Below are 20,538 nucleotides of genomic sequence, written 5' to 3'. Positions count from 1 at the left end.
CGATTATCCATATCTGAGCTGTTCCACACGTCACAGCCACAAACTTAAATGTGCTGGGGGTTTTATGTGACGGGTAAACAGAATAGAGCTGAAAATGATTGAGCAAGTTCACATGTTAGAATGACCCCGTCGGAGTTCAGACATACATGGATGCTCTCCATCCACTGACTGAACTCAATAAAACATCGACTGACGTGCTGCGGCGAGCAGCTGGAAGCTCGTCATTGATCCACAACAACAGAATGACTCGACTCAGTATATTTATGGTTGTTTTTGTTCACTAAAGCTCTTCTCCACATCACCAGCGTTAACCCTGGTTTCTTCTTACTGGGGCATATCACCATGGTAACCTACGCTGCAAACAGCTTTGAGATCAGCAGGTATGAAAATGCCTACTGACCAATCAGAGCTCTGGAAAACTCCACCATTCCTGGAAGATCCCTCGTAGGAGGCCCAGACGTTTCTCTAAAGTCTCGTGTTTCTGTGACGAGCCTCTGGAGGAAAAACATTCTCAGATTCATCCTTTCTTCTTTTTTCCTGTTGGCTGCAAACAGCTTTCTACAACTGTTAATATGTGACCTGAAACAGGATCGTTTATGCCTGTTAAGTCCTGTGTTTGAATTCTGATTTTATTCTTTAGTCGGAGCTCGATAAACAGCTCTGTCAGGACGGCGCGATGATAAAGCTGAACTAAATCAACGGCTGTGGGAATAAATCACAGAGTGAATGAATACTGATGGTTTTCTTCTAAATGGAACATTTGGGTTTTTCTGTCGTCTGAAAAGAGATTAAACTCCAGAAGAAGTCATAGAGCATAAGATATAATCTCAATACTGAGGTTTGGTCATACAGTTTATATCAGTGGTCTCCAACCTTTTTTGCGCCACGGACCGGTTTGTGCCCGACAATATTTTCACAGACCGGCCTTTAAGGTGTCGCGGATAAATACAACAAAATAAAACTAGTACTGGTACCGAAAAAAAGAAGATTTATTCATAACACGTGAAAAGACCCAGGAAAAACGATAACAAAACAACTCTGAAAACTGCTAAAAACCCTGAAAACCATACATTTCACACCTGAGCCTCAACTCTCACGGACCTGTACCTGTCTGAGGCCCGGGGGTTGGGGACCGCTGTTTTATATGACACTAAAAAGGATCATCTGAGCAAGTAATGTTAGAATGTGGTTAATATAGACGGGAAAGGCAAATCTGACTTACAGAAAAATAGAGTTCAAGTATGAATAAAAGAAATATTACAAAGCGACACAGGTGATGTAGTTTCAGGGTTTTAAGAGCAACAGGTGTTTTTATGAGGTGTAAAAGCTGTTCTCATCCAGAAGGTGGCGGTAATGCACCGGAAGTTGAAGAAGAGCTGCCGGAACTGTGCGGACGGACATCCGGTGGCTGGACCGTTAGCTTTGCTCCGGTGTGTGAGCCGAGTGTGTGTGAGCCGAGTGTGTGTGAGCCGAGTGTGTGAGCCGAGTGTGTGAGCTGAGTGTGTGTGAGCAGAGTGTGTGAGCTGTGTCAGTAACAATGCCTTCAGTTCAGTATCTGAGAGAGTTTATCAACGAGCGACTAACTGCTGCTGCTGAACAAATATTCTTGGAGTTTGAAAAAACGATCGTCCAGTACGAGGAAGAGATGGACCGTCAGCGCAGACTGCTGGATATCACCTGGAAACCCGAAATCAAGCTGCACAGGACAGGTGAGTGTCCCTCTGAGGGAGGATCCTGATCACAGCCAGGGCCGCGCAGACTGCTGGAGATCACGGCAGGTGAGCCTCGGCTCCGGTTTCCTCTCGGCTCCGACTTTTTCTCTTCTTTCTTTTTTCCAAAACCTTTATTAAAAAACAGTATACAGAGAATGTGAAGAATTAACAAGTTCAAATAATTTTAAATAGCATAAAATCGTTTTTATTAAGTGATCCACGAATCAATCTTTTGTAAGATACAGTATCATTATAGTGGAGTTTAAATTAGGTTTTGGCTGCTGTTTTTGCATTTGTGGGAATAAAATGTAGCTAAGATAACTAACAAATGTATTGTAAAGTATGTATCACCTTCTTCTTTTTTTGCCTTCAAAATAAACAAAATCCAACATTTTCCCGTTTCAGAGTAAAGTCCTTGTCGAGATGTGCAGTGATGAATGTTGTAGGTGAACAGATCAGAGGTGCTGCGCAGTCTCAGGATGGCTTCATATTTATGTCCCCTTTGACCTTTGTCATATAATGATTAGCAGGATAATATTATATATATATAATATTCTTCCAGTGTGTGAACCCACAGGTTGAATACCTGTAGATAGCATTATAATACGCGCAGGTATTGCATCAAATAATATGACATATTCTTTGGATGTGGCTGGAAATTTATAAGTGTTTAAAAATTCTGGATAAGACATAATCTGCCCATTAGGATTAAACAGCTGTTTCACTAAAACAATCAGTTTCTCAACCCACCTAGAAAAAAATACGATTTATTTTTATGCACTATGTTCCTATTATTCCAGATTAAACACGTATGGGGAGTAAAGTTGTGTTTATATAGAAGGGACCAGGCTAATAGAACTTTCTGGAAGCTTATCTATATTATAATCACAACCTCAGACAAAACTTAGACCCCCAAACTTAGAGAAAATGTAGTGAGGAATACCAGATGGAGGCCTGATTTTTAGGAAAATGTTTTGTCTGGTTAATCTTTAATGTATTGTTTAGAGCACTGTGTTCATAGTCATGCCTCACTACACTCCTGCTGATGTAATGTCCCGTTTTTCCAGAGGAAGTTGAAGAGCATTCGGTCAACATCCTTACCAGTTTTTCCGTCCACATGCAGTGAAATTGCTGCATAAGTCAGTCGAGACAGACCTTCTGCTTTTCAGAGGAATACCCCCCTTTAAACTTAAATCTCTCTGCAACCACTGATTTCATTTGGTTTGAGATTTTTTAATAATTTGGGGAAAACTTTTTGTTTTTTATCTTTGCTCATCAGACCTAAATATGTTGCTTCATTTTTAACTGTAATATTACAAATACTCTGAACATTACACTCTTTGACAGGTAATAATTGACATTTATTTAAGTTTAGCATCAATCCAGACCCTTCTGAGAAATCCTGTAAATGTAAAGCAGTCAGCACCTGGCTGGCATTTTTAAGAAAGGTTGTGGTATCATCTGCCAACTGACTGCTATGTTTATGCTATTCAAAATATGAGAGGCAAGAATTTGGGTGCACAGTAAAAAGAGATCGGCGCTGATCGGCCTACACCTCAATTGAGACCAAAACGAGAAGTGGTGCCATTTTTCATTCTAACACAGCTATTTGCACTGGAATACAGAGTTTTGATAGCTCTGCAGAAGATATCACCAAAACCACATTTCTGAAGTGTGAGAAATATAAACTCATGCTCAGTTGAGTCAAAGGCTTTATAGAAGTCCACGAGAAGGATCAATGAGTCATCAGATGCTGAGTAGTCCAGAATATCCCAGACGAGTCTGATATTATTGGAGATGTGCCTGTTTGTCATAAATCCAGACTGTGTCTCGTCTACAATATCATCCAAAATATATTCTTCTAGCTAGCAATAGAGCTAATATTTTACAATCATTATTTAGGAGGCTTGTTGGTCTCCAGTTGTCTATAGAAAGTAGGTCCTTCTTAGGTTTGGGAATTAAAGTAATAAGTCCATCCATCTTTTTCCTGAACGCACAAAAGCTCCTTCAGCTTTCTGGTGCAAATCTCATCCAGTTTAGATCGAAAGACGTAATCTGTCCTCCTCCGAGACCTCGTCTGGTGGGAGTTGATATATCACAGAATTTTGAACAATCTGATTTTCTTCTGCTGCTGCACTCGACTTTTTTTGCCCCACACCGTCTCAACACTCATTTCAAATTTCCCACTTTGTGCTGTAGGAATTCTCAGTATTAGCCTTGTCTATAAAGTGTTTTATAAGGCGTGGAATACGCTCTTCCTCTTTGGAGCTTTTCTCTGCCTTTGACATCTTTTATCTTCTCACATGTAAAGTCCGGCATTCTTCTGATTCCGGCAAACGCGAGGTCATCCATTCTTTCATTTATTAGCTTTGATAGTTTCAGCAACATCCACCCTATCTTCCTTTGAGTGCAGCGCTTTCTTTGGCGCCGGAGACTGGCTGGATGAGACGGGTAGAGGTGGAAACTCGCCCATCACATCCTCAGTTATTGGGAGAGGTAGTGAAATAGCCGAGTAGTCACGGCAGTTGTTGGTTTACCGACACGGCTGTTTGGCTAGCATTAGCCTTTAGCAGTAGCTTTGTGCTAGCCGAGGGTCTTTTATTATCACGCTGTGACATTTTGGCGCTTTATGCATCAAATTCAGTCCTTTTCCGGATTAAATACCGAAGAAGCTTCTAAAGTCTGAATTGACATGATGTTCCTACCGTAATATAAGCTTACGTTTGCTAAGCTTGGCAGAAAAGTTTATTGTTAGAACAATAAACTTTTTACATTATAACATGATGTAGCTTCTGTTTTTTGTTTGCCTGGGTGGCTGCTCGACACCTCTGTAATGCAGAGCTTTTCACAGATAAAAATCATAATGTGCTTCACAATACTGGGAATCAAAATACAACAAATAACAATGTAAAACAATAAAATACAACATAAAAATAAAAATTAATTGAAAGCTTGTCTATATAAAAATGACTTGAGTTAGTAAAATTTAAGCCTTAATCCAATGAAAACAGGTGAGTTGTAACAACATCGTCCACCATACAGGAGGATGTTGTATCTGTAGCAACCAAACCAGTTTCTGCATCGGGCTGTAAACATATGCATTTTACCAGGGGATTCTATGGTTTATGACTTTAACCAGAGTTTATTTGCTGTCTTTTTAATCATCTCTCTTCTTTCATTTGTTGTTGACGCTCCAGACGTCCAACAGGAGCCTGTCTGTAAGGAGGAGGAGGAGGTTCTCCCTGAGCAGCAGCTCTGGAACCAGGAGAGGAGCTCCAGTGTGGACCAGGAGGAACCAGAACCTCCACAGATTAAAGAGGAACAGGAGGAAATGTGCAGCAGTCAGGAGGGAGAGCAGCTGGGACTGAAGGAGGAGACGGATACCTTCATGGTGACTGAAACTCATGAGGAAAGTGACCACAGTGAACCAGGAGGAGACAGGGAGGAGCTTCTCTTTGAGAGTTCTGTGAACAACAACAGCAAAGATCAGCGAGCAGAACATTATAAAGAAGCAAGATCAACCAAAACCGTAGAGTCAGAGTCAAAAAAGAAGCACCGGAGTAACAATGGAGACAGCTCAGTTATGTCAGAGAGCGAGAGTAACACAGGTACAGGTGTGAAGTCTGTAAAATGTTACGTTTGTGAAAAAACTTTCAAGAAAAAATCTCAGATGCAGATACATTACAGAACGCACACAGGCGAGAAGCCGTATTCATGCAAAACATGTGGGAAACGATTCAGCCAAAGCTGCCATTTATCTGTTCACATGAAGATCCACAAAGGGGAGAAACCGTACCCCTGCAATGTATGTAAAAAAACCTTCCGAGACACACTAACACTGAAATATCACATGAGGGTTCACACGGGCGAGAAGCCGTACTCATGCACAATTTGTGGGAAAGGTTTCTGTCAAAGTAATAACTTAAACATCCACATGAGAACGCACACGGGTGAGAGACCTTACCCCTGTCACATATGTGAGAAAAGATTCATTGACTCGTCCACACTTAAGAGACACATCAGAACTCATACTGGTGAGAAGCCGTATGTTTGCAAAACATGTGGGAAAAGCTTCATTCAGAAAAATATTCTGTCTGTCCACATGAGGATCCACACAGGCGAGAAACCACATCCCTGTGAGCTCTGCGGAAAAAGCTTCCGGTCTCGTGAACTCTGGTTGGTCCACGTAAGAACACACTCAAAGTAGTATTTCTGTGAGACTTGTGGGAAAAGTTTCAGTGATTGTGGTATTTTTACTGCCCACATGAGAGGGCACTCAGGTGAGACGCTGTAGCTGTGGGAAACTAGAAAAGGACTCACGTGTAGCAGGTTCTTATTTGGTGCATACATTTTTCAAAGTAGAAAAGAAAAGCAGTCCTCATACTGAAAGCACCTTTGGACTGTGCTTCACTGTGATTATGTTAATGACATGTGCCAACAGGATAGAGTTCATGCTAATGGTGAGGTGTCAAGCTGTCCTTTGGATTCTTACAGAAAAGCATCTCATTAAGTAGTAATTTATTTGGTTTTTTTGGAAATTGTCTATGCAAACTTTTACAGGAAACAGGAAGTGTGTTGTTGCCACGGATTCGTCAAATTATACTGTGAGTTGTTTCTTTTCATTTTGAAAAATCTAGTTCAGAATTAGTTGTGAAGTTTGTTTTTGCTGTTTAGCGTTATATTTATAGGCCTGCAGGGTTCAGGTCTGTGGTGTCCTCCTCTGTCTTGTGGCGGACATTATTTTTATTTTTTTTACTGGCACAATTTGTGGGCCATCTTATTGTGACACCTGATTGTTCTCTTATTTAGTTATAGCAGTATTTTTAAATGGTTGTACACAAATTGCATTGCATTTTTAGATAAATAGTTGTTTACAAAATTTGTGCATATGTTTTCAACATGTACAATTTATATTTGCATTTCAAGTTATGAAAATAATTCATTCCACGGGTGTGATTTCTATAGTAAAAAAATATAACTACTGCTAGGATTTTGTGTTTTTGTTGTTTTATGATTTCAGATCAGTTAACACAGTATGTCAATGAAAAAATAACTGTAAATTCAGAACCATGAGGTTGAGCTGAAGAGAATGATACCAAAAAAGGTCAGAACATTTGAAGGTGACATATAAATAATGTAAAATCAAAAGGAGTCGAAATGGACAATTATATTTTGGACCCCAGAGGGTGAACCTAACAAATCAGGAAAAATTAGGTTTAATTTTTGTTTATGAAGGTGCAGATTTCTGACATTTTGTGTAAATGTAAACATGCAACAATCGGATTTTTCTAACAAGGCTACACAGTACATGACATCAAAATTCACATGTTTATGTAACTGAGATGTTTAACCTCCTAAGACCCGAACTCTTCCCTGGCTGTTTGGGACCAGATGAATGTTAAAACAAAGAATTACCTGATTTTTTTTTTCACATGATTTTCATTTCTGAGAAAAATGAGATCCAAATCTGAGGATATTCGTTTAAATAAATCTCGATAGGACAGTGGCAGTGTAATGTCCTCATAAGTGGATATCAGGAAATTTTTGTATTTTGGTCAAAACAACCCAAAATGTGATGTCCACATATGTGGACGCCAGGTCCTAGGAGGTTAATTATGCAGGCTACAGAAAATAACTAGGTTATAGACTATATTAATGTGAAACGTGTATACTTGCTGCATTTGAATCATTTCAGCCATATGTATTCAATTCAACTTTATTTACGCAGCGCCAAATCACAACAACAGTTGTCTCAAGGTGTTTTATATTGTAATGTAGACCCTACAATAATACAGAGAAAAACCCAACAATCATATGACCCCCTGTGAGCAGCACTTTGGCGACAGTGGGAAGAAAAAACTCCCTATTAACAGGAAGAAACCTCCAGCAGAACCAGGCTCAGGGAGGGGCGGGGCCATCTGCTGTGATTGGTTGGGGTGAGAGAAGGAAGACAGGATAAAGACATGCTGTGGAAGAGAGACAGAGGTTAGTAACAGATATGATTCAATGCAGAGAGGTCTGTTAATACATAGTGAGTGAGAAAGGTGACTGGAAAGGAAAAACTCAATGCATCATGGGAATCCCCGGCAGCCTACGTCTATTGCAGCATAACTAAGGGAGGATTCAGGGTCACCTGGTCCAGCCCTAACTATATGCTTTAGCAAAAAGGAAAGTTTGAAGCCTAATCTTGAAAGTAGAGATAGTGTCTGTCTCCTGAATCCAAACTGGAAGCTGGTTCCACAGAAGAGTACAGCTACGTTCTGTAGTTCCAGGTGGCAGCGTTACGGTTACCATGGTTACAGGGTGACGCTCTCTCTCTGCGTGTTTCCTGGGTGAGAGAGCGCCTGTTGTTGTTGTTGTGCTAAGCTAACAGGCAGAATGCTACAGGTATAGCTCTAAAGAATGTAGCATCATGGGCAGTGTAGTCCGTGCTGCAGGGAGAATGGACTGCCATACACGTTATGTGTCTGTGAGCGAGGGAGGGAGAAAAAGGAAAAGTACGAGCTGTCATCGAGCAGAAACGGGAGCTGGAAGCATGTAAATATAATAATAACCACTGCAGCCAAGAAGAGAGCCTGACGAGCCCAGCTGTAAGTAAGCTATTAAGACTCCACTGTACACCGTGTTCGTGTTTTCCTCTGAAACAATAAGTTCTGTTGGAGCAGCCTTTCAACGCCTCTCTCTGTCTCTGCTAGCAAAGTTGACCCAGACAACAAAGTAAAGCTAGTTTTCAGCTACGAGCCCGACATATTAGTCAGAGGTCCCTTTACTACGGTCCGGAGCCGCGGACCTTCAATAATAGCAATAAATCAGGTTCTGGTTCCTCCTGGTCCACACTGGAGCTCCTCTCCTGGTTCCAGAGCTGCTGCTCAGGGAGAACCTCCTCCTCCTCCTCACAGACCTCCTGCTGTGGGACGTCTGGAGTGACAGAAGAAAGAAGTTACTGATGCAACCGCAGAAACATTAACAGTACTTTACAGCATGACTGCATCACTCATGAATGTGGACAGGCACCTGAGTTCACTTGTTTTGTGGTTTAAAAGCCACAAAGACGCTTTGTTTAGAGAAAATGGGTCTCAATTGTTCCCATACTGCTGACACATATGGGATCACTGAGGGTTTTTTCTTCTCCAGCTTTGACAGAAGGCCAGCTGGGATAACCACATTTACTCAGGGTCAGCTTTTCATCCATTTCATTAATAGTAATAAAAATCACACAGCAGTAATACGTCAAAGATACTGAAGTTTGATTTGATTTCCACCAATGAAGACTCTGAGCACGCCACAAACATATTTAATTCCTCATTTATTTTAGACCTACATCAAACAATAAAATATTATAAAGCCGTGTGTTAGTATTCATTCACGTCAGACTCTTTGGTGTTGAGTATATGAATGATCAGTAGTAGATATGATTCATTATGGATAAAAACCTGAATGAGGCCTTTTCTTTCCATTTTCTCTCCTTTATTATTTATAACACGCTGTTTATGTATTTATGGCTCAGTTTGGTGCATTTAAAGAGGTTTTAGGAAGAAAGAAGGACGTTTATTGCAAGCGGAACAAAGTATTTGAACATCCTCCTCCTGCCGGAACTTCAGAGCGGGACACAGGCGGAAGTAAACATTTTTTTTAAAAGCGGCAGTTTGGTTGTTCCAGCGTGAACTTTTGGAGGCTTTGTGCTGTGTGTGAGCTGCGTGTGTGAGCTGTGTCAGTAACAATGCCTTCAGTTCAGTATCTGAGAGAGTTTATCAACGAGCGACTAACTGCTGCTGCTGAACAAATATTCTTGGAGTTTGAAAAAACGATCGTCCAGTACGAGGAAGAGATCGACCGTCAGCGCAGACTGCTGGATATCACCTGGAAACCCGAAATCAAGCTGCACAGGACAGGTGAGTGTCCCTCTGAGGGAGGAGCCTGATCACAGCTCTGCGGGACGTTTCTGATTGTGAGGACTTTTTGGAGATGTGAGCTAACAAAGAGCAAACAGAGGACAGGACTGCACTGCGCTCCATTCAAACAGCAGGCGCTGAAATCAGCCTGATCTGAGCTTTTCTCTGACCTGCATCCATCACTCAATCCTGTGAATCGTTTGAAAAACTTTTTGTTTGGCGGTGAAACGTGTGTTTGATGGTGCGTTCAGGTGCACCTTCTAAACTCAGTAATCCAGCCTGAAAAGGTTTTTTCTTGATTTCCTTTCTTCTTCTGCTGTAAAGAGTTCAGTGTTAACGTCATAACAATAAGTCTTTTTATTTCTCCATCAGTGACGTCAGAGCGGTCGCCCGGGCCCTTTGTGATGATGTCACATAAAAGCTAAAGTCGTCCACAGCACGTGCACGGTTCCTGTGGTCACATTTCCACACGTGTGAGAAAAACAAACCATGTTGTTGTTCAGAGTCACGGACGCGACTGAAAGAAGTGACACAGAGTTTAATGTGCAGCCTCGCACAGTGAAAGCTGATATTGAATTTATGAAGTGTAGTGGCAGTGCGGTGCTGCTGCTGTGCTGAGGGGGCTTCACCTTCCAGATGTTTGTCTGAATAAATGCAGATCTGAGATCAGCGACTTACAGCTGATTGGACGGCTTTACTCTCACACACGAGCGACGCAGTCATGCTGTAAAGTCCTGTTAATGTTTCTGTGGTTGTGACTTCTTTCTTCTGTCTCTCCAGACGTCCCACAGCAGCAGGTCTGTGAGGAGGAGGAGGAGGAGGAGGAGGTTCTCCCTGAGCAGCAGCTCTGGAACCAGGAGAGGAGCTCCAGTGTGGAGGAACCAGAAGCTCCACAGATTAAAGAGGAACAGGAGGAACTGTGCAGCAGTCAGGAGGGAGAGCAGCTGGGACTGAAGGAGGAGCCTGCAGTTCATAATGATCCTGTGCAGCACGAGGAAGAGATGGAGCGTCAGCGCAGACTGCTGGATATCACCTGGAAACCCGAAATCAAGCTGCACAGGACAGGTGAGTGTCCCTCTGAGGGAGGATCCTGATCACAGCTCTATGGTTCGTTTACTTTGAGGCTGCAGGGATGTTTCTGGAGGACAGAAGGTGGATGTGTCTCTGTTTCAACAAACATTCAGCTTTAAACTCACCCGAGGACGCGGCTGTGAGGCAGGATTGGGGTTTTCCTCTCACACTTCTTACTGGGTACATCACCATGGTGACTGATGGCTTTTTGCAGCATAACTAAGGGAGGATTCAGGGTCACCTGGTCCAGCCCTAACTACATGCTTTAGCAAAAAAAAGTTTGAAGCCTAATCTTGAAAGTAGAGATAGTGTCTGTCTCCTGAATCCAAACTGGAATATAACAGGACACCGGAGTAAATTCTCGAGCATCTCGCACTTCTGATAATCAGCTGTCTGCTTGATGTTTATTCAGCTGTGTAAAAACTATAACTTTAATCTCAGCCAAACCGATTTACTCAGGAACAAATAAAATACTAAAAAAAGCCAAACAATAACATTTTTAAATTATCTAAGTGACTTATATATCATGTTTAACCTGAGTAGCGAAAGACGGCGGTGGGTTTGAAAACGATTTGCCGGAGTCCGGTGTTCTCACGGCTCTAGTTAGCCTAGCCCCCGGCTAGCTATCGAGCTAGTGGGTAACAGACGTCTCCGAAAACGTCGGAGCGCTTTTGAAAATATGTGGTGTCTTGATAAACTGAGCAGATGTTTGAGGTTTACACAGCTACATTCTCGCCTGAAAATATGTTAAACGTTTATTTTGTGACCAGAAAGAATAATAAGAGTAATATTAAAACTAACTAGCTGCCGCCATTGTTGGAAACTGAGCTGGGCTGCGCTATGAATTCTGGGATAGGTTGGGCCACGAAGGACACACCCGACCCATCCTTCAAATCTGGGGAAATGAAGGATGTATTTGGAGGGGTCTTTAAATTTGGACAGCCTTCGTCACGTCGCTGTAACGTGATCAGAATCAGAATACTTTATTGATCTCTAGGGAAAGTTAATCGGTCTACAATTGCGCCCTCAGAAGGATGCGGCCCCTAAATTTGGACACAGCTACGATACTGGACATATGGATATATGGGTTATCCATCTGTATATATACAAATGGACATTGCTTTTTTTTTTTTCCTTCCTTGGCATTTAACGGCAGCTTGTACATGCAGTGCTGCCATCTTCTGTTTCAGTCCGTTATTACACTTTTAAATCCTGCTACTTATTCCTGATTCTTTCAGGATCTTACAGAGTTTCCAACGACTCATCGACTATTAAATTAGTCGTACACAATTTTTATAATCGACTGATCGTGGCAGACCTACTGTAAGGTCATTAAGATAACCACCAAAAGTTGATTCTGTTCATCTGGACGTAGCGTTTTGTGGGAGAAACGTTTCATCATCAGGTGACGTCTTCAGTCTCAGCTGACTGCAGGTTTCAATCTTATAAACAGGACATTTGCATAATGACTGAAACCAGCCCACTGAAGGAACAAAGGGCTGGGAGGTCAGTTCCTTAATCTTAATCATGCAAATTCTCCTGGCCACTGTTGAACAGAATCAACTTTTGGAGATTTACTTACCTGGATGATTCAGATGCATCAAGACGTCATTAAGATAAGATGGAGCCTGATTATTTAATACCTTGTATGTGAGGAGCAGGATTTTCATTTCCTGATAACATTTACATTTACAATAATTGATTACACAGCAGTGGAGAGTAGACTTTATCAAAGTAGATGTCTTTCTGAAAGCGCTGTAACTAAGTTTAAGAATATAATCCACCCACTGTTATCATCGTCAATGCCCTGTACCAACACAGAGCAGAGCAGCTATCTGAACGCTACCCCAACAGAGGTCGATTATCTTGTTAATAATTTCACCTCCTCACTACGTACGACTCTGGATACTGTAGCTCCAGTGAAAACTAAGGACTCTAATCAGAAGTACCTGACCCCGTGGTATAATTCTCAAACACGTAGCCTAAAGCAGATGACTCGTAATCTGGAGAGGAAATGGCGTGTCTCAAATTTAGAGGATCATCATTTAGCCTGGAGAAATGGTTTCTTCAATCTGTCTGTGAAGGTTCTCAGTCATCCAGGTCATCGTAGTCAAAGGAGCTTGTAAAGAAAAGCATCTGGACTTCTTTAAGTTACTTGAAGACGTTTCACCTCTCATCCGAGAAGCTTCTTCAGTTCTAAGGTCAAATGGTGGAGAATCCCAGATATAAACCTAGGAGTGAGTGTCCAGCATGCGAGGGGTCTTTGATGATGATGCTGGCTTTTGCTGAAGTCTGGCAGTATAAATGTCTCTGAGGGGGGTTATTGAAGAGCTGATTGTCCGCTCTGCTGCCCTCACCACCCGCTGCAGTTTCCTCTTGTCCTCCATGGTGCAGCAGTAAGTCAGAAGGCTCTCGATGGTGGAGCGGTAGAAGTTTATTAGCAGACTCTGGGGTAACTGGGCCTGACGTAGTTTCCTGAGGAAGTACAGCCTTTGTTGTGCTTTCCCTACCTGGTGGGAGATGTTTGTGGACCAGGTGAGGTCTGCCGAGATGTGGACTCCGAGGAACTTAAAGCTTTCTACCCTTTCTACCTCCTCCATCAGTGTAGAGGGTGGAGTGCTCAGATCGCTTTGTTCTCCTGAAGTCAATTACCATCTCCTTGGTCTCGGCTGTGTTCAGATGCTGAACCTCCTCTCTGTAGCTGAATCATCGCTGTGTTCGATCAGTCCTATGATGGTGGTGTCATCAGCACATTTTATAATGGTGTTACTGGTGTGGATTGGTGAACAGTCATGGGAGAAAAGTGCGTATAAGAGGGGACTGAGGACACACCCCTGTGGGACGCCTACGTTCAGAATGAGGGTGGAGGAGGTGTGTGAGGGCTGTGTGAAGAGCTGTTATTATGGCGTCCTCTGTCCACCTGTTTGCCCTGAATGTAAACTGGTGTGGATCGAGGTCTGCAGGGATGGCAGCTTTAATGTGCGACATGATGAGTTGCTCAAAGCATTTGGTAATTATGGGTGTTCAAGCAACTGGACGATGGTCATTCAAGCAGCTCACTTTGCTCTTCTTGGGCACTTGAACGATGGCGGCTGACGTAAGGCAGGATGGTACGACAGACTGTAGCAGTGAGAGGTTGAAGATGGTGGTGAAAACCTCTGCTAGTTGGTCTGCACATGCTTTAAGCACTCTACCAGCTACACCGTCAGGACCAGCTGCTTTCCTCGCGTTGACTCTGCACAATGTGGCTTTGATCTGATGCTGCTCCAGCTGGATGGGGGCGTCGTCTGTAACGGCAGGATGGGTGATGGTGTCCCTGTTTCGTTGGCTGAAGCAGGTGAAGAACTGGTTTAGGGTTAATTCAATTCAATTTTATTTATATAGCGCCAAATCACAACAAATGTCGCCTCAAGGCGCTTCATAGATACAGAGAAAAGCCCAACAATCATATGACCCCCTATGAGCAAGCACTTTGGCGACAGTGGGAAGGAAAAACTCCCTTTTAACAGGAAGAAACCTCCGGCAGAACCAGGCTCAGGGAGGGGCGGCCATCTGCTGCGACCGGTTGGGGTGAGAGAAGGAAGACAGGATAAAGACATGCTGTGGAAGAGAGACAGAGATTAATAACAGATATGATTCAATACAGAGAGGTCTGTTAATACATAGTGAGTGAGAAAGGTGACTGGAAAGGAAAAACTCAATGCATCATGGGAATCCCCGGCAGCCTACATCTATTGCAGCATAACTAAGGGAGGATTCAGGGTCACCTGGTCCAGCCCTAACTATATGCTTTAGCAAAAAGGAAGGTTTTAAGCCTAATCTTAAAAGTAGAGATAGTGTCTGTCTCCTGAATCCAAACTGGAAGCTGGTTCCACAGAAGAGGGGCCTGAAAACTGAAGGCTCTCCCTCCCATTCTACTTTTAAATACTCTAGGAACAACAAGTAGGCCTGCAGAGCGGGAGCGAAGTGCTCTAATAGGGTAATATGGTACTACAAGGTCATTAAGATAAGATGGGGCCTGATTATTTAAGACCTTGTATGTGAGGAGCAGGATTTTGAATTCAATTCTGGATTTAACAGGAAGCCAATGAAGGGAAGCCAAAACAGGAGAAATATGCTCTCTCTTTCTAGTCCCTGTCAGGACTCTTGCTGCAGCATTTTGGATTAACTGAAGGCTTTTCAGTGAGTTTTTTGGACATCCTGATAATAATGAATTGCAGTAGTCTAGCCTGGAAGTAATAAATGCATGAACTAGTTTTTCAGCGTCACTCTGAGACAGGATATTTCTAATTTTAGAGATGTTGCGCAAATGGAAGAACGCAGTCTTACATATTTGTTTAATATGTGCGTTGAAGGACATATCCTGGTCAAAAATGACTCCAAGGTTCCTCACAGTGTTACTGGAGGCCAAGGTAATGCCATCCAGAGTAAGAATCTGGTTAGATACCATATTTCTAAGCTTTTCAGCGCCGAGTACAATGACCTCAGTTTTATCTGAGTTAAGAAGCAGAAAGTTAGTGGCCATCCAAGTCTTTATGTCTTTAAGACATTCCTGCAGTTTAACTAATTGGTGTGTGTTATCTGGCTTCATGGACAGATAGAGCTGGGTGTCATCTGCATAGCAGTGAAAATGTATGCTATGTCTTCTAATGATGCTGCCTAGGGGAAGCATGTATAATGTAAACAGAATTGGTCCTAGCACTTAGGGTCTTAGGGCTGGGCTATATCATACCGTTCACGGTAATACCGGTGTAATGTCGGGCAACGATAGGAAAATGAAATATCGCGATAGAATATGGGTAAAACGTGCATGCGCAGTGCCTTTGTTTACATACGCACATGGCGGCGACGCAGAACGAGAAGAGTGAAAGTGGATCGTTGAATGAAACGGATGAACCAGAACTGGTTTGTAAAACTGCTGCAGCTTCAGTGGTGTGGAACTGGTTTAGCTTTCGTCAGATACACAACAAAGCACTATTTTTGGTAGCGCATGCTAGCGGGCCGTCGTTATTACCGTGTTGTTTGGAAAATACGGCGCACTTAAAATCAATCCTTTGATTTCTCTGAAAGTCGACAGAGCCCCTTATAATCCCGTGTGCCTTATGTATGAACTCTGGTTGTGTTTACTGACCTCGAAACGATTTTATGTACACGGCGCTCGAACATCTGTCAAATGTTTCAGTACGACTTTGCTAAGCTACGAAGCCGCACCGCTTGATAGATTGTCGGAGCATTACGGCTATCGTAGGCGGAGCCTCGCGGAGTGATACGTGCTGTGCTTCAACATAATATTACCGTATTGTGTGTGTATAACTGTTTTTACATTTTGTGGATATTATACATGGTTATGCTGAGGATATGTCGGCCAGAGAGCCCAGGAATCGAACCGGCGACCTTCAGGTTACAGATGCGCTTCCCAAACATGTTGGTGCAGACTTGGTCCAGTGTGTTGTTTTCCCTCGTCAGAAAGCTCACGTTTTTAAAGAATCCAGGCGGGACAGATTTCAGGAATCTCCTGCCACGATCACAGCGCAGTTTTGTAAGTCTTAACAAGTTTACAAAGAGTGACCTTTGACCTTTAAATGTAAATGGACAGCCGAGTCTTGTGTCTCGTGGAGGTGCCATGCATTTGTGAAGTGGCTGTTTGGTCTCTCCAATGTAGAGGTCTGGGCATTCCTCGCTGCACTGTACAGCAAACACCACATTGTTAAGTTTGTTTAGGAGTTTTGTCCAGTTTCTGTCAGAGTGTGTTGCTGGGTGTGAAATACACTGGGATGTCGTGCTTGACAAAAACTGGTTCAGAGGTGAAACGTCTTTAAGCAACTTAAAGAAGTCCAGACGCTTTTCTCTCCAAGCTACTTAGATAATGTAAAGTGTTGTCTCATCAGCATAAAATTGAAACTGTACTCCTCAATGGTGGGGAATATTTGTGAGAGTAAAGGGAGAGATTGTAAATAAGAGGAGTCCCAACACTGACGGTTCTGCTGTGAACGAGCTGTTTTGTGTCAGATAGGAAGGATGTAAAATATCGTAAAGCTGTGTCCATGATTCCAATACTGGACAGTCATTCTAACTGGAGAGGATGGGAGATGGGGTTAGGAGCATCACTGCTGATAAGAATGGTGATAAGGTTGGTCCCAGCTCACTGGTGATGTCAGCAGTAGCTGTTTCAACACTGCTCCTAGAATGAGAAGTTGATCAAATGCCTTGTATAGCTTATTGAGAACTCAGTGGGCCCGGAGATGTTGTCTGGGTGATACAGAAGTGTTTATGAAAATGGATAGCATGATGAATATATTCACCATTTTCATGTATCCGGTTTTCTCTCCAGACGTCCCACAGCAGCATATCTATGATGAGGAGGAGGTTCTCCCTGAGCAGCAGCTCTGGAACCAGGAGAGGAGCTCCAGTGTGGAGCAGGAGGAACCAGAAGCTCCACAGATTAAAGAGGAACAGGAGGAACTGTGCAGCAGTCAGGAGGGAGAGCAGCTGGGACTGAAGGAGGAGACGGATACCTTTATGGTGACTGTTGTTGAGGAAGGAGAGCACAGTGAACCAGGAGGAGACAGGAAGCAGCTCCTCTGTGATGACTCTCCTCAAAGTGAAAGCACAGATGAAGAATCCAGCAAGTGTGAAGAGTCAGGGTTAAGGGAAACTGTGACCTCAGTGCCAAAGAAGAGACAGAAGCGAGACATACGTCAGGATGATGTGGAGAGCTGGACTGTGTCAGAGAGTCCCTGCAATGCTGCCACAGGTAGAGAGTCTGATGTTTGCCAAAAACCTATCAAGAGTCAATCCCAAAGAAAGAAACCTCACACTGATGTGAAACCGTATCCTTGTGATACATGTGGGAAAAGTTTCAGTGATAGAAGTACGTGGAAACGTCACCTTAGAACCCACACAGGTGAGAGGCCATATCCCTGTGATACTTGTGGGAAAAGTTTCAGTCGAAGCAGTCACTTGTATGATCACATGAGAACCCACACAGGTGAGAGGCCATATCCCTGTGATACATGTGGGAAAAGTTTCCATAAAAAAATGAATTTATCTATCCACATGAGAACCCACACAGGTGAGAGGCCGTATCCATGTGACACTTGTGGGAAAAGCTTCAGTCACAGCAGTTATTTGTATAATCACAAGAGAACCCACACAGGTGAAAAGCTGTTTGCTTGTAATACCTGTGGGAAAAGCTTCAGTGATAGAAGTACCTGGAAACGCCACCTTAGAACTCACACAGGTGAGAGGCCATATCCCTGTGATACGTGTGGGAAAAGTTTTACTCGAAGAAGTACTTTGTATATTCACAAGAAAACTCACACAGGTGAGAGGCCATATACCTGTGATACATGTGGGAAAAGTTTTAGTCGAAGCAGTACTTTGTATATTCACAAGAAAACTCATACAGGTGAGAGGCCATATACCTGTGATACATGTGGGAAAAGTTTCAGTCAAAAAAGTAGCTTGATGTGTCACAAGAAAACTCACACAGGTGAGAAGCCAGAGGCTCATAAAACGTTTCAGTGCGAGTAGGAATTTGATAGACTGCATGAGAACTCTCACAGGTTGTTGTTTTCTAGAAATATCTGTCTTTTATGCTGTATTCCTGTTTTCAATTCAATTCAATTCAATTTTATTTATATAGCGCCAAATCACAACAAAAGTCGCCTCAAGGCGCTTCATAGTTTGTGTTTGTGTGTCACTGTTTTATGTGAGACTTTGAAGTTGAAGCTGAGAATCCCTCTGGCTTTTTCTGCCTGCTTTAGTCTGTAATGGTTTGTTTAGAGCACGTTGTTTCTTCTCATGCGTTCATGTATTTTGTAATTTCATCCACTTGTTATTGTTTCAGCCTTTAGAGGTGATCCTAAAAACCTGCATCCTCATGTATGTATGACATAGAGCTGGGTGATATATCGAGTTTTTAAAAAATATCGATATATTTTTATACGAGATATAAGATGTGACAATATCCTTTATATCAATATAGTCTATGTTACGTTATAACTATACTTGTGGAGCCGCAAGTTTGCCTCTCTTTCGTCCACTTTTGTCTTTACGCAACATTACTCAGCCTCGCCCCTCCTTCACTGAACACAACTCCCCCTCCTCCCCCATCGCTTCACCTGCAGGAAGGGACAAGATGGACACGGCAAACCTCCGTTAACGAGTTACTGCGCATCGCCCCGTGCGTGGGGCTGGACGCCGTCAACGTGTTAGCTAGCTAACCACGCTAACGAGCTAACCATGCTAACACCATGCGGCCCAGAGGCGCTGCACAGCCTAAAGTCCCTTCATTTTCTCAAAAGTTGACAGCGCGCCTTATGTATGAATTCTGGTTGTGCTTGATGGCCGCAAACCAATTTTATGTGGAACACGGCGCTCAGCAATCTGTCAAAAATGTTTTAGTACGACTTTGGCAAGCTACGGAGCAGCACCGCTTGATGGATTGTCAGAGCAATACGGCTACCGAGGAGCCTCGCGGAGTGATACGTACTGTGCTTCAACGTAATATTACCCTACTGTGTATAAGGACCATAAATGGCACCTGTTCAGAGACGTGGTTACGACGAGGATTTCAAACTCAATGCTGTCAGTCACACAGTAGAAGTTGGGAACAGAGCAGCTGTGAAATCTGTCTTTGTTACTATGCTCAGCGTCTTTTAGTTTACATTTTGACTGCACAATTGTGAGCTTTTTGTTATGCACAAAAACAACATTGTTTTCTTTTATTTATGGAGCATTATTATTTAATAAATGCTCATTTATTTTTGACTAAATTTTATGTACATCTATGTTAATAAAAGTGCCTGTGTGACATCTGGGACACAGCTTTGACTAAGAACTCTCTTTTTGTTCTTACTTTATGGCTTTAAAAAAAAATATAGAGATATATATCTTATATCGCCGTCCAGGTAAAACATATCGAGATATGAATTTTGGGTCATATCGCCCAGCCCTAGTATGACACATATTTTGGTTTACAAGGTTACAAAACTTGCAACTACACAATCTGATTTACAAGTACAAAATAAAAGTTCAGTTTTTTAACTTTTCTCACGCAGCTTTATTTGCAGAAATCCCGTGTTGCATGTAACTTAAAGAAGTATATGTGTCTGGCCATTTCACTTTTAATCTCGTCACGCGTTGGTATCTGGCAGTGCTCTTGTTTATGCTTAGGTTAAATCTCCAGGGTCCCTGCATACTCGCAGTTCTTTACTTTTGTTCCATTTCTCCATGCACAGCATTGAGTTCGGTTCTTCCACTTTTGTGATGAGCTGCAACTGTGACATCCTGTCCAGCTCTTTTTTTTTTTTAAGACTATCCCTAAGCGGAGCTGGGACTCTCCGTGGAGCCTGGATTAGCAGCTTTGCATCATCTTCCAGCTGGACACTGTACAGTGGTTTGCAAAAGTATTCGGCCCCCTTGAAGTTTCCGCATTTTGTCACATTACAGCCACAAACATGAATCAATGTTATTGGACTTCCACGTGAAAGACCAACACAAAGTGTGAGAAGTGGAACAAAAATCAGACATGATTCCAAACATTTGTTACAAATAAATAACTGCAAAGTGGGGTGTGCGTAATTATTCAGCCCCCTTTGGTCTGAGTGCAGTCAGTTACCCATAGACATTACCTGATGAGTGCTAATGACTAAACAGAGAGCACCTGTGTGTAATCTAATGTCAGTACAAATACAGCTGCTCTGTGACGGCCTCAGAGGTTGTCTAAGAGAATATTGGGAGCAACAACACCATGAAGTCCAAAGAACACAGCAGACAGGTCAGGGATAAAGTTATTGAGAAATTTAAAGCAGGCTTAGGCTACACAAAGATTTCCCAAGCCTTGAACATCCCACGGAGCA

General features: G+C 42.7%; 2 protein-coding genes across 3 annotated transcripts; both read left to right on the top strand.

The window, feature by feature from the left end:
• The first annotated feature begins 29 nt into the window (after positions 1 to 29).
• LOC146496875 (uncharacterized) lies at positions 30 to 8,692 on the top strand. Its single transcript, XM_085140879.1, has 2 exons — positions 30 to 1,709; positions 4,910 to 8,692. Exons 1-2 carry the CDS (start codon positions 1,538 to 1,540, stop codon positions 5,917 to 5,919), a joined length of 1,182 nt encoding a protein of 393 aa, XP_084997005.1. The 5' UTR covers positions 30 to 1,537; the 3' UTR covers positions 5,920 to 8,692.
• A 629-nt stretch (positions 8,693 to 9,321) lies between these two features.
• LOC146496874 (uncharacterized) lies at positions 9,322 to 20,538 on the top strand. Of its 2 annotated transcripts, XM_085140771.1 has the most exons (3): positions 9,322 to 9,604; positions 10,385 to 10,669; positions 17,007 to 20,538. In XM_085140771.1, exons 1-3 carry the CDS (start codon positions 9,433 to 9,435, stop codon positions 18,206 to 18,208), a joined length of 1,659 nt encoding a protein of 552 aa, XP_084996897.1. In that variant the 5' UTR covers positions 9,322 to 9,432; the 3' UTR covers positions 18,209 to 20,538. The 2 variants fall into 2 exon arrangements, with proteins under 2 accessions (XP_084996897.1, XP_084996898.1); XM_085140772.1 differs by lacking the exon at positions 10,385 to 10,669.

Source organism: Neolamprologus multifasciatus, chromosome 18 (assembly GCF_963576455.1).
Source record: "Neolamprologus multifasciatus chromosome 18, fNeoMul1.2, whole genome shotgun sequence".
Taxonomy (NCBI): Eukaryota; Metazoa; Chordata; class Actinopteri; order Cichliformes; family Cichlidae; genus Neolamprologus; species Neolamprologus multifasciatus.
This window is presented reverse-complemented; position numbering and strand designations above follow the sequence as displayed.

Excerpts from the sequence above, each read along its gene's own strand:
- LOC146496874 (XM_085140771.1), top strand. The coding sequence starts at position 9,433 with ATGCCTTCAGTTCAGTATCTGAGAGAGTTTATCAACGAGCGACTAACT. Across the intron at positions 9,605-10,384 it reads AATCAAGCTGCACAGGACAG|ACGTCCCACAGCAGCAGGTC; the intron begins GTGAGTGTCCCT and ends CTGTCTCTCCAG. Across the intron at positions 10,670-17,006 it reads AATCAAGCTGCACAGGACAG|ACGTCCCACAGCAGCATATC; the intron begins GTGAGTGTCCCT and ends TTTTCTCTCCAG.
- LOC146496875 (XM_085140879.1), top strand. The coding sequence starts at position 1,538 with ATGCCTTCAGTTCAGTATCTGAGAGAGTTTATCAACGAGCGACTAACT. Across the intron at positions 1,710-4,909 it reads AATCAAGCTGCACAGGACAG|ACGTCCAACAGGAGCCTGTC; the intron begins GTGAGTGTCCCT and ends TTGACGCTCCAG.